Raw genomic sequence first — 13,377 nt, forward strand, 5'->3', positions numbered from 1 at the left:
CAAGGAGCACCGGTCACCGCCCACGGGAGACAGTACACGGGGTGTCTCGCTCTTTCGTCGGCCGTCATCCGCCAACTCCCGGCGCGGTTCGGGTGCTTCTCGCCCTGCGTCCGCCATTTTCCGGCACTCACAAGCCGATCCACGGCCATCGACTTCCCGGCGCTCGTCGGCAACTCCTCGGCATTCTTCCGCCACTGGCTGGCAGTCGTCAAGCGCTCCACTGCTTTCGTCCGCCACTCATCGGGTGCCGTCCACCGCTCTTCCGCCCGCGTCATCCGCGCCTAGGCAACTTTCCGCCTCTCCTCGAGGGCCCCCGCAGGACGCGCTCGCTGCGCCCACCCTATCGTCGCTGCTGAGACGGAACAGCGTCAACATCGGGACCCGGATTTTCGACACGGGGGCCTTCATCGACCCGTGTACGCCCTCCAGCTGCAGTGACGCATAGCTAGCGACGAGGGATCTGTTGCAACCCGAGCGATTGCAAGGGGGGGAGAATGTTTAGGTGAGGGGCCGTTGTGCCGCTCAGCTGAAGAGCGCACCCGCGCTGAAGAGCGCATCCACACTCGCCCCTCTGTGCCCTCTCTCTCGCTCGTTGGTTGTCGTCGATCGTCTCTTTTTGTACTAGTTTTTAAGTTTAATTCGATGTACGCAGCCAATAAAGCTGAACGCGCTTCTTTTTTAAATTATTGAAGACGCCCCCGACTTTTAATTTCATCCCCATTTCTGGAAACTTTTGCGAAACCAACGCCCCCCTACACAAATGGCAACTAATTTCAATGGTAAATTATTTAAAATTTTTGATATTTCTGAATCCTGTTGTTGTTTCGCCAGTATCCAGTACTCCGATATTTCTGTTAAGTCAATTTATTTTTCTTCTATTTTAATTGGCAGCGACTTATTCTTTATACACACCGAGTTCCTAGATAGATAACATGTGCCATACGTTTATCATCTCTGTATTCAATTTCGAATTCAACTGTTTGTAAAAACTCATTACTTAATGGATCAAAATGGAAGCTAATGTCTTTTTATCGTTCTTGCCCTCTGCAGGATACGTATACTCTTTATGGGATTACCTTAGAGAACAATTTTTTTTTTTTTTTTGTAATAGCAGGGTACCGTTTATTTAAAACTGTCCATTAGGGACAACCATTATGCTTCAACCATGTTATTAAATAAACTTCACTTATAGATAATTTTAGATATTAATATGGTAGAAATAAATTAGAGTAGTAAGGGGAGGTCCAGCGGGTGTGTCCTTTTTAGTCTTCTGGGCTGCTCGCTGTTGTCCAGCAGGGAGCTGGCCAACCGGTTCGGGTGATTATGAAGCCTCTGCATGTAACGTGCGCTGCTTCTTTGTATCTCGTCCTTGACCCAAGGGAAATTGAGAACCTCGTGGATGGTGCGATTGTCATGATAGACGTGGGCCTCAGTGGCGATTCGAAGGGCTCTATTATCGAAAGCTTGTATAGTTCGGACATTCGTCTTGCTCGCAGTGCCCCAGAGCTGTATGCCGTACGTCCAGATTGGGCGTATTATTGCCTTGTAAATGAGGAGTTTGGTGGAAGTTCTCAGCTTCGATCTCCTACCCATAAGCCAGTAGAAGAATCGAAGTCTTTGATTAGCCTGTTTCCTCTTCTTAATCAGATGGGGCTTCCAGGTGAGCCTCCTGTCTAGGGTGAATCCCAGGTACTTGGGATTGTCTACCTGTGGAATTGGAGAGCCGTTAAGGTTAACTGGAGGGCAGTTGCCTTTGCAGAGAGAAAATGTGGAGGCAGTGGACTTCTCATTATTGACGGCAATGTTCCATCGCTTTTGCCAGTAGCTGAGCAAGTCAAGCTGCAATTGCATCGTTTCGGCTGCCCCCAATGCGCTATCGGCGGTGGAAAGGAAGGCGGTGTCGTCTGCATAGGTTGCTGCGAGCAGGTCAGGCCTCTGAAGAACAGGGAGGTCGGCCGTGTAAGCATTGTACATCAACGGGCCAAGAACGCTGCTTCTCTTATACCGGAGATGGCCTCAACACATCTAACAGCAAATTTACGGTCTTCCAAGAACGACTTTAGGAACTGGAAGTATGGTCGGGGTAGGCCAGTCTTTAATTTATATAGAACAGCCGGCATGCCAGACTCGGTCAAACGCCTGCTTCACGTCCAGCATGACGGCCATGCAGTATTTCTTGGTTTCAAACGCGCCCAGGATGCACTGCACTACCCGATGGCACTGCTCTGGCGTACCGTGTCGTCGCCTGAAGCCAAACTGGTGGTCAGGGATCAGTCCAGTTAGAGAAAATAACTCAGGTTAATGATATCGGCGTCCAATAGGACGTCTAATAATGTCTAATAAGACATTAAACTTAAATTTGCCGACCTCAATAGTTTCCTCATTAGTTAATAAGGCTAAAGGAGTCCTTGGTTTTATTAAAAGGTGGTCAAAAGAATTTAATGACCTTTACATAACTAAAACATTATTCATTTTTTTGGTCCGTCCGATACTGGAGTACGGTTCATGTGTCTGAATTTCTCAACATGGAGTACATCAGGACCGCATAGAAATCATACAAAAGAATTTCTTAACTTTTTCGACTTTATTTCGAGAAGATTTGATTGAGTTACAGTCAGTAAAAATTACGAACATGCTCTCATGCAAATTGTGACGAAAATGTTTTACAGCATTCTCGACAGCCAACGTTTCTAATTCTTATGATGTATATCTGGACTCACAGGGGCTAGTTGCTCTGTTAAAGTAGTCAACCACATAAGGCTTATAGTTTAAGCGGTGCAAAAGGATGGCACCATACCCGATAGAGCTGGCGTCGGTATGCAGTTCTATGGGAAATTGAAGATCAAAAATAATCAAAACATGCATATATGTATGTTAATACATTTATGATTTCAGATGTGAGAAAATATAAGGGCTTCATCATTTAAGAAAACCTCGGAATGAATTGATAAAAATATGACGCTAACCAAATGAACTATCTTAGAGAAGCAACTGACTTTGGTGGAGGCAACGCCACTACTGATGATATTTTGTTAGAATTTGGACGTATCTCCCCCGCTTGTATCTTATGGCTCAGGTAGCGCACTTTGAAATGTTAAAAGAGAATCCTGCCTTCACTAAAACGTCTAATACAAGTTTCAAACGTTCATACGCTTCGTCCATGTTTCTGAAATAATTAATATACCAACCCCATAAGCAAACGAATGATTAAGACTGCCGAGTACCTTTAATACAGCTCTCTAAAGCACTAAAGCTAAATTTTTTAATCCAAAAGACATTGCACGAAATTGACACCGTCTATCAGGGGTAACAAAAGCAGTATATACGATTAATTCAAGGTGCATTAAAATCTGGTAATACCCGCTAGCCATGTCAAGAGAAGTGAAATAGTTAGATCCCCTAAGTCTAGCTATTTAATCTGATGTTTTCGGATTAGCTAAGGTATTTTTATTTAATTTTCTGTAATCAACGCAAAGGCTTGCTGACCCTTTTTTTATCTTTACTATTTTAATAATGTAGGACTTGCAAATGGTGAGTTACTGGGCATGATAACTTACTCATGATAACTTATAAGTAATAAGTACTCAGCTCCCGCATAAAATGTAATTGGAAATTTCTCACCATCGACCAGCATACTCGATTGAGGCTCCTGAGTCAATCCCCGAGCGAGAAAATATGGGTGCGAAGACAGTTTTTCTTTGTATGACTCTTTTTGCTTCTGGATTTCGTCTTTCACTGTGAGGATGCCCAGATCCCAAGGTGCCCCAGTGATAGTTCTCAAGATTTTTGATTGTACGCGCTGTATGATGTCTATGGTGCTGCTGCTCGTATTCACCCACAGCTGTACAGTAGTATTGTAGTCCAGGCACAGTGTCGATCGTGAGTTTATGATCCAGTAGAGGCTGCTGGCTTTCAGTTTTAGGTGCATCTCCTTGCATTCGATGTGCTTACGCCAGGTAAGTCGTCTATCAAGGTGGACGCCAAGGTACGTTACTTCGTTAGCCTGAGGGATCTGCATACCGTTTAGTGAAAGCGGAGGGCATGTTTGTCTATTAAGGGGTTATATACAGTTGTGATATATGAAAAAAACGATTTTTTTTTATTGCATATTCTTAAAGTATATTCTATTGGGAATACTCTCACAAAAATTCATAATGATCGGAGCATTAGAACCGAAGCTGTAGCTATTTATAGCGCACTATCTGCATATAAAACTTGAACAAACTTGAAACTTTAAACGCGATTATCTCAGAATCTTTTTTTTTGGAAATTACCTTTGCGGTGGACACGATTACTAAAAAACTACTAATCCGATCAACACCAAATTTTGACCACTTATTTATTATGATATTAGCTAGTCCGTGAACGAGGGATTTTCCATTTTTTTGAAAACTCATTTTTTAAAGCACAAAAAACGAAAATCTCATACCTTGAAAAAGTACATTTTTTGTTAAAAACGTCGCCATTTTTTATACCCTTGCAGAGGGTATTATAATTTTGTCCAAAAGTGTGCAACGCAGTGAAGGAGACATCTCCGACCCTATAAAGTATATATATTCTTGATCAGGATCACCTCCTGAGTTGATATGAGCATGTCCGTCTGTCCGTCTGTCCGTCTGTCTGTTTCTACGCAAACTAGTCTCTCAGTTTTAAAGCTATCGTCTTGAAACTTTGCACACACCCTTCTTTCCTTTGCACGCAGTATATAAGTCGGAACGGGCGGGATCGGCCGACTATATCCTATAGCTGCCATATAACTGATTGATCGGAAATGGTATAACTTTGGTGTTTTTAGAGTTAGAGAGTTCAAATTTGACATGAGTGCTATTTTTGGCAAAACATTACGACATGCCAAATTTCATAAGGATCGGCCGACTATATCCTATAGCTGCCATATAACTGAACGATCGGAAATGACCCAACTTTCGTTTTTTTGAAGATAGAAAGCTGAAATTTAATACAGATTAAATTTTGATCCATCCTACCAAATTTCATAAGGATCGGCCAACTATATCCGATGTTTGCGATATATATCCGGTTTTAGCTGCAAGGGTATATAAACTTCGGCTCCGCCCGAAGTTAGCTTTCCTTTCTTGTTTTTTAATCAAAATTTTTAAAAATCCCTCGTTCACGGACTAGACAATAAAATATACTAACTAAACTTTTTTGAATTTTGGATTTCGGATGAACCGTTTTTGAGAAAATCCTGTCCACCGTAAGACACCATCGAAAAAAGACGATTCGGGAATTCGGCTATAACATTTTTGTTATGTAATATTTTTTTATGAAAAAATTTAATTAGGTACTCAGAAACATGTACTAAACAACGTCGGTAAAACATTTTTCATAAATATTTTTTATGGTGTCAAAAAAAAATCGTTAAAATTCCATATTCTTGCGTGGTACAACTGTATATAACCCCTTAAGAGTAAACGTTATATGTTTACTCTTTTCTTGGTTTATTTTAATGCGCCAGTCGGACAGCCACCTTTCCACTATTATAAGATGATTAGCCAGTTGGGTTGTTGCCTGCGTTGGGATCTGGAGTCGAACGTTGACGTTGTCAGTTGTGCGCTCCTAGAAATATCCGCAGTATACAAAATATATAGACACGAGCCGAGTGCGCTTCCTTGTGGAACTCCAGCTTCGATGATGAAGTCGCCGAAAGTAGCTGCGTTGCATCTCACTCCGAATACCCTATTGTAGAGGTATGATTCCAGTAGCTTGTGGGTGTATGTTGGCAAAAACGTTTTAATTTTGTGCATGAGTCCAAACTCGGTCGAAAGCTTGAGATACGTCGAGGAAAATAGTGCTGCAGTATTCTCCGATAATTTAAACTATATAAAAAATAACGCTTTAAACATATATGTATAAGTCTCAAGTAGTACTAAAAGAATCGCAAAAGGAATTGCGATCTAACAAAATCTTGTATAAAGAAAAATAAAGACACATTATGCAAACAAACGGAAATAAATCTAATATTTTATAATTAATGCAAGAAATCTTTCCAGATATAGGCCTAGCCATTTATTGAGAAGACGTTAATTTGTACGTGAATTTCCAGGAATGTTACAGATAATACTTTGCATGCAATGAAAACTTAAAAATAATAAATTATTATTAATTATTAATTTTTGTTTTATAAAAATTTATTTCTCAAAATTTATTTAGGAAGGATTTATTCCAACGCTGGAAGATTAAAAAAAAATATTGAAGTTATGGAAGAGCAAATTGAAAACAATGGTTACATTCCCGAGCTAAGCCAACTACCAAAACGAATTGATTGCTTATGCAAAAGAATTGCTAAGAATTGGAAGAAAACTGCAATTATGCAATATTAATCCTATTGATTATTAGACTACTTTTGTCTTCTGATCCATTTATTACAGGACTAAGGAAATTACCTGGCAAATTTAAGTCCAATTTAAAGAAATCAACTTTAGATTTGTTAGAAGAATTTGATTAACTATTATGTTTTCTTTGTTTTTATACCCTTGCAGAGGGTATTATAATTTTGTCCAAAAGTGTGCAACGCAGTGAAGGAGACATCTCCGACCCTATAAAGTATATATATTCTTGATCAGGATCACCTCCTGAGTTGATATGAGCATGTCCGTCTGTCCGTCTGTCCGTCTGTCCGTCTGTCTGTTTCTACGCGAACTAGTCTCTCAGTTTTAAAGCTATCGACTTGAAACTTTGCACACACCCTTCTTTCCTTTGCACGCAGTATATAAGTCGGAACGGATCGGCCGACTATATCCTATAGCTGCCATATAACTGATTGATCGGAAATGGTATAACTTTATACCATGTTTTTAGAGTTAGAGAGTTCAAATTTGATATGAGAGCTATTTTTGGCAAAATAATATGACATGCCAAATTTCATAAGGATCGGCCGACTATATCCTATAGCTGCCATATAACTGAACGATCGGAAATGACCCAACTTTCGTGTTTTTGAAGATAGAAAGCTGGAACTTAGTACAGATTTAATTCTTGGTCAGTTGATCCAACCTACCAAATTTCATTAGGATCGGCCGACTATATCCCATAGCTGCCATATAACTGAACGATCGGAAATGGTATTTGGTAGAAATATCAACTTTCGTATTTTTGAAGATAGAAGTTTGGGACTTTTTTTAGATTTTGTATTGTAATAAATTGGATTATATATTCCTATTCCCATAAGGATCGGCCAACTATATCCGATGTTTGCGATATATATCCGGTTTTAACTGCAAGGGTATATAAACTTCGGCTCCGCCCGAAGTTAGCTTTCCTTTCTTGTTTTTTATTTATTTTATGTTTTTTTTATTTTATTTGATATGGCATCTAATTTGTTTACAAAAGTGTATTATTATTAAAGTATTTGAATATTACTTGAAACTGGTACTTATTTCTGTTTACAATTTTTGCTATGACAGCTGTATGATATAGTCAATATATCATACGGCTCAATACAAGCCTAACCACTGTGGAACGGCGACACGCCAACGGGAGAGTGGCGTGATTCTGGAAGTAGGATTAACGGCAGGAGCAGCATCCAGGAGGATTAACGGGCGCTCCAGTCAGTATAAAAGGAGGTCCATTGAAGCGGCTCGGAACGAGTCTTTTTAGGAAGCTTCTAGTGTTGAATTCGAGGACCGCCTGTGGAGAGTCCCTCATTCAAAATTAGAGCGTTTCTAAAAAGGATACGGTTTTGTTTGAGTTGAAGGACCGCCTTTGGCAAGGCAAGCTTGAACCTGCCGAAAGGATACTTCGAAAAGTTGGCGGACCAGTTCGTTAACGGAAGCAGCGACGTGGAGAGCCCTTCAAAGAGTACATGGTGGACCTTTCGTCACAAATGAAACCATTAGGAAAAACCACGAAAGAAGTAATCGAGAGGCTCGTCGAAAGCTGCATGCCAAGGATGAAGATGTTCATAAGGCCATACGCCTGCGCGTCTTTAGAGGAGGTGATGGGCCTGGCAGAGGAGTTTGAGGAATTAGCGCAGGAGAAAGAGGCATTTAACAGGCAAGTCGCCACGGAACAAAGGTGGAGCGACAGTCAGCCGGCCGTAAACGAGAGGTGGCAGAGAGAAGAACCGCAGCATAGTGAAGCGGCAAGGTACCAGAGGGACCAATGAACCCAGGCAGCGGGACGAGTTCCACCACCAGACCGTCCAAAACACACAATGGGCTCCAAGGTGGCAAAGAGAGGAACCGCATAGGTCGGCTCCGCAACAACCTAATCAGCAGTGAACAGCAGGGCCAAGGCAGGGTCCTGTCGAGAACCCAGCACAAGCGTGCAACAGATGCGGTGGAATGGGCCGTTGGGCCAGTGGATGCAGGAACCCAAGGTTGTTGTTCTGCAAGATGTGCGGCGCGACAGGAGTAAGAACCACAGAATGCTGCCAGAGGTCGGAAAATGCGCAGCGGTCCCAGCAACAGGGAGGAGAGCAGGGATCGCACGGTGCTGCCTCTCAAAACTAATAGGAGGACTATCCGGAGAAGAGCAGCAGTTGACGGCAACCATCGAGGTCGAGGGCACGGAGGTGAAAGCCATGCTGGATACAGGAGCGACGGCGAGTTTTATGTCAGAAAAACTAGCAGAGAGCCCGGAAATAGCTGGGAAACGCGTCGCGAAAAGGAGACGGGTGAAGTTAGCCAATGGAAGCCATACGGAAACACGCGCCGCATTCCAGGCTTAAATAAGCTTCGGCAACAGGACAAAGACCCTGAACCTGCTGGTGATGCCGGGCATAGAGGACAGTCTGGTACTGGGATGGGATTTCCTAAGCGAGTTTGGCGCAACAGTGACATGCGCAGGCCACCGCGTTACCATACCCAAAAGGGAGAGATGGGGCGGCTGTCTGGAGGACAGACTGTCCGTAGCAGTGGCCGGATGTCCAGAGGTATGGGAAGACGAACGCAATAAGAGGTTTATCGAGAAAGAGCTAGCGGCGTTCGCCGGCCAAAGAGGATGATCGAACATAACTCAGCACAGGATCACAATGAATTCCCATAAAACAGCGATATTACCCCCAACACCCCAAAATACAGGGGGAAATAAACGCAAAATTGGAGGAGCTGTTGGAAAAGGGATGCATTGAGCCCTCGAATTGCGCAAATAGCTCACCCATTGTGATGGTGAAGAAAAAGACGGGTCAATGGAGAATGTGCGTGGACTTCCGGCAAATCAACGCAAAATCAGTAAAAGATGCGTAACCACTGCCACGAATAAATTTCGTATTGGAGCAACTGAGGGAGGCAAGATTCTTCAGCAACCTCGACTTGAAGGACGGATATTGGCCGATCCCTCTAGAGCAGTGGTGGGCAAAACAAACACATGTTTAAAATTTGTTACATGTTAAAAAATTTGTTACACACACATGTTAAAAAATTTAAAAATTCAAAAGTTGGAATGGGCACTAAACAAATGAAAAAATACGCTTCCCTTTCTATATTCTCCATGAAGAAAACTTTTTCCAACCCAATTTTTGAGAAAATTTTTCGAAGTGGAAAAATTTTGATTATTAGTTTGGGCTGTCAAATGAATCAAAATGAGAGCAAATGAGAGAGCTTCTAAAAAAAATTTGAGAGTGCTTACACTGTCAGTGTACCGGCAGGGCTGCGGCAGAATTTCCTACCCTATACACGCGTGCTATGTAAAATACGAGTCTGCCCACCACTGCTCTAGAGGAAGGAAGCAGAAAGTACACCGCCTTCACCGTTCTAGGGAAGGGTCTGTACCAATGGAAAGTTATGCCTTTCGGGTTGCACTCAGCCTCGGCAACATTCTAAAGGGTCCTTGACCAGGTCATAGGGCCGGACATGGCTCCACATGCCTTTGCATATCAGGACGATATCATCGTGATCGGACGCACCAAGGAAGAACACATGACGAATCTAAGAGAAAAATGTCATTTTTTCAGGCAGAAACTGCTATACTTGGGACACCAAATAACGAGCCAAGGGATCGGCATGGATCCGGGGAAGGTCGCTGCCATTACAGAGCTGCAAACCCCGAAAAACGTCAAGGGAGTGCGCCAGTTCATAGGGATGGCGTCATGGTATCGGCGATTCGTCCCAGATTTCGCGGGAATCGCAAAGCCCCTGAACGATCTGCTACGGAAAGGAATAAAATGGGAGTTGGCACCCAAGCACCAGGAGGCGTTTGAGACACTAAAATCACGGCTTGCCGAGGATCCAGTGCTGGTGTGCCCAGACTTCGACAATAAATTTGTATTGCAAACGGACGCCAGCGACTACGGCGTCGGGGCGGTCCTGACCTAGGACACCGAGGAGCGCGAAAGAGTGATCGCGTACGCCAGTCGGACGTTAATTGGAGCTGAGAAGAATTACTCGGCAACGGAGAAGGAGTGCTTAGCCATAGTATGGGCGATCAGGCAAATGAGGTCCTACCTGGAGGAATATCAGTTCGACGTAATCACGGACCATATGGCACTGAAGTGGCTCAACAACATCAACATGGAAGAATAGCGAGGTGGGTGTTCGAATTGCAGCAGTATGACTACGTGGTCGCCGACGCGCTATCTCGCCAGCCAGTATTGGAGAAGTTAAGAAGAACCGTAGATCTGGAAGTCAAAGAATGCGTGTGGATAAGCGCGCAAAAAAAAATGAAGGCAAGCCCTCAAAAATTCTTGGATTACGTCGAAGAGGGCGGGTTGATGTACCGTCACGTCCCGCATAGAGCAGGAAGCGAGGAAGTAGCGTCATGGAAGTTGTGCGTGCCCATGGAGTCGAGGCAGCAGGTCCTCAAAGAGAACCATGACGCACCGGCGGCAGGACACCTAGGCGTGAGGAAGACGATAGCCAGAGTGGCCGCCAGGTACTTCTGGCCAGGGATGCAAAGGGACATCCGTTAGTACGTCAGGAGGTGCGAAACTTGTTTAAAGTATAAGCCGTGCCAGATGCAGGCAGCAAAATGCTGACACAAGTCCCGGAAGAGCCATGGGCAACAGTGTGCGATGACTTCGTGGGTCCATTGCCAAGATCGAGCAAAACTAGCGCCACGGTATGATGGCCAACACCAAGGAGGCCGGCGCTGGTCCGGCAGTCCTCGTGCCCGGAGAAGCGGCCGATGAGGCCGGTGTTACTGCGGTCGGCGTCGCATGGAGGCGGCAAAGAGGTTGCAGAGACGGACTGGCCGCCGGAGCTCAGCGTGAAGGTGGCGGCGGAAGTGGAGAGACGGCGCGGAAGAACCGGATGATGGTGCGTGGTGGCGCAGTTAGGAGCGGTGTACTTCCGGGTACAAGGAGGTGCCAACGGCGTAAAAGTAACGAGAAAAGTTTAAAAAATAAAAAAAACACGAATTAACAAGAAAAAAAACTTATCAATAAAAAAAAAAAAAAATTATTTAGTTTAAAATAAAATATCCGAGTAATAATGAGGAGGGTATAAAACAAAAAAAAAAACAAGAAAGGAAAGCTTACTTCGGGCGGAGCCGAAGTTGATATACCCTTGCAGTTAAAAGTGGATATATATCGCAAACATCGGATATAGTTGGCCGATCCTTATGAGAATATAATAATATAACCCAATTTATTATAATGTAAAGTCTAAAAAAAAGTCCCAAACTTCTATCTTCAAAAATACAGAAGTTGGTATTTCTACCAAAAAACATTTCCGATCGTTCAGTTATATGGCAGCTGTAAGATATAGTCGGCCGATCGTTATGAAATTTTTTCGGTAAAAACCGAAAGTTGGGTCATTTCCGATCGTTCAGTTATATGGTAGCTATAGGATATAGTCGGCCGGCCAAAAATAGCTCTCATGTCAAATTTGAACTCTCTAACTCTAACTCTAAAAACATCAAAATTATACCATTTCCGATCAATCAGTTATATGGCAGCTATTGGATATTGTCGGCCGATCCCGGTCGTTCCGACTTATATACTTCGTGCAAAGGAAAGAAGTGTGTGTGCAAAGTTTCATGTCGAAAGCTTTAAAACTGAGAGACTAGTTCGCGAAGAAACAGCCAGACAGACAGACGGACAGACGGAAATGCTCATATCAACTCAGGAGGTGATCCTGATCAAGAATATATATACTTTATAGGTTCGGAGATGTCTCCTTCACTGCGTTGCACACTTTTGGACAAAATTAAAATACCCTCTGCAACGGTAGAAAAAGGAAAGAAACAAAAAAAAAAACTATTAAAAACGAAGGAGCGAGGAGGCGCGAAAGTGGGAAAAGGGGGACACCCACCGGTCATCAACCTGGCAGCCAAACGGCATGTCGCCATGATCAGTACGGGGGGTTGGGGGAAATGTGAAAGCCAGTTACCGTGTGTTCCGAAGGGCGTGGGTGGCTCCAGTCAGTATAAAAGGAGGCCCAATGGAGTGGCTCGGGACGAGTCTTTTTAGGAAGCTTGTAGCATTGAGTTGGAGGACCGCCTGTGGAGAGTCCGCCACTCAAGTGTTAGAGCGTTTCTAAAAAGGATACGGGTTTGTTTGAGTTGAAGGACCGCCTTTGGAGAGTCCGACAGCCAAACGCGTAGACAAATAAGGAAAGGATCCATTGCTGGACTTTCCTCGAAAAACCCAGGGCCGTGTATTCGAGTTGGTCCATTCCCGAACACGGCAGGTAGCCTTGCAAGGAAGTGAGGAAAGGATACGTCTGGCGTACGCCTTACCGACTCCTGAAATCGCAACCAACAGGCGTGGACCTGCGAAACAAGGATAGACCGACTCGGGATCGCACGCCCGGTGTACACGAGACGTAAAGGACGAGACACAAGACAAACCCAGGGTGGGAAAATCGAGTTGGGCCATTCCCGAACACGGCAGGTAGCCTTGCAAGGAAGTGAAGAAACGATAAGTCTGGCGTATGCCTTACCGACTCCTGAAATCACAACCAACAGGCGTGGTCCTGCGAAACAAGGAGGCCGATTCGGTATTACACGCCCGGTAGTCACCAGACGTACAGGACAAGGGAGACAACTACAAAAAACAGCCCCGCCACTACAAACTCGGGTTCGCCGTCGCGTATGCACGGTGTCCCGGTCTAGCGGGAGCGCGACGCACGGTCAGTCACACGGCAACTTCCAAACCTGGCACCGGAGCGTATGCACGGTGTCCCGGTGTAGCGAAGGCGACACGCATAGGCACTCCCCAACCTGGCACTGGGGCATATGCACAATGTCCCGGTGAAGCGGAGGCGACAGTCCGCAACCAACTCCTAATCTCGGCCCGCGAAAGATCACTGCCAATCCTCTCACCAGTCGTAGTGGACCCAAAGGGGTGTTTTCAAGGCAATATGTCGGAGGGTAGCGGAATCGCCAGCAGCGCGGCAACAGGAGTACCATCGGCGATGGAGTAGCGGCGGCGTATCCTGAACAACCCGCAGAGGACGCCGACGACGAAGCCGGCAGAAA

General features: G+C 44.5%; 1 protein-coding gene across 1 annotated transcript; it reads left to right on the forward strand.

The window, feature by feature from the left end:
* Positions 1–10,375: 10,375 nt before the first annotated feature.
* On the forward strand, positions 10,376–10,867 carry LOC138926840 (uncharacterized). The gene has a single exon (XM_070282408.1). The coding sequence runs from the start codon at positions 10,376–10,378 to the stop codon at positions 10,865–10,867; it is 492 nt and encodes a 163-aa protein (XP_070138509.1).
* The last annotated feature ends 2,510 nt before the right edge of the window (positions 10,868–13,377 follow it).

The sequence above is a fragment of the Drosophila bipectinata genome, chromosome 4 (genome assembly GCF_030179905.1).
Source record: "Drosophila bipectinata strain 14024-0381.07 chromosome 4, DbipHiC1v2, whole genome shotgun sequence".
Lineage (NCBI taxonomy): Eukaryota > Metazoa > Arthropoda > Insecta > Diptera > Drosophilidae > Drosophila > Drosophila bipectinata.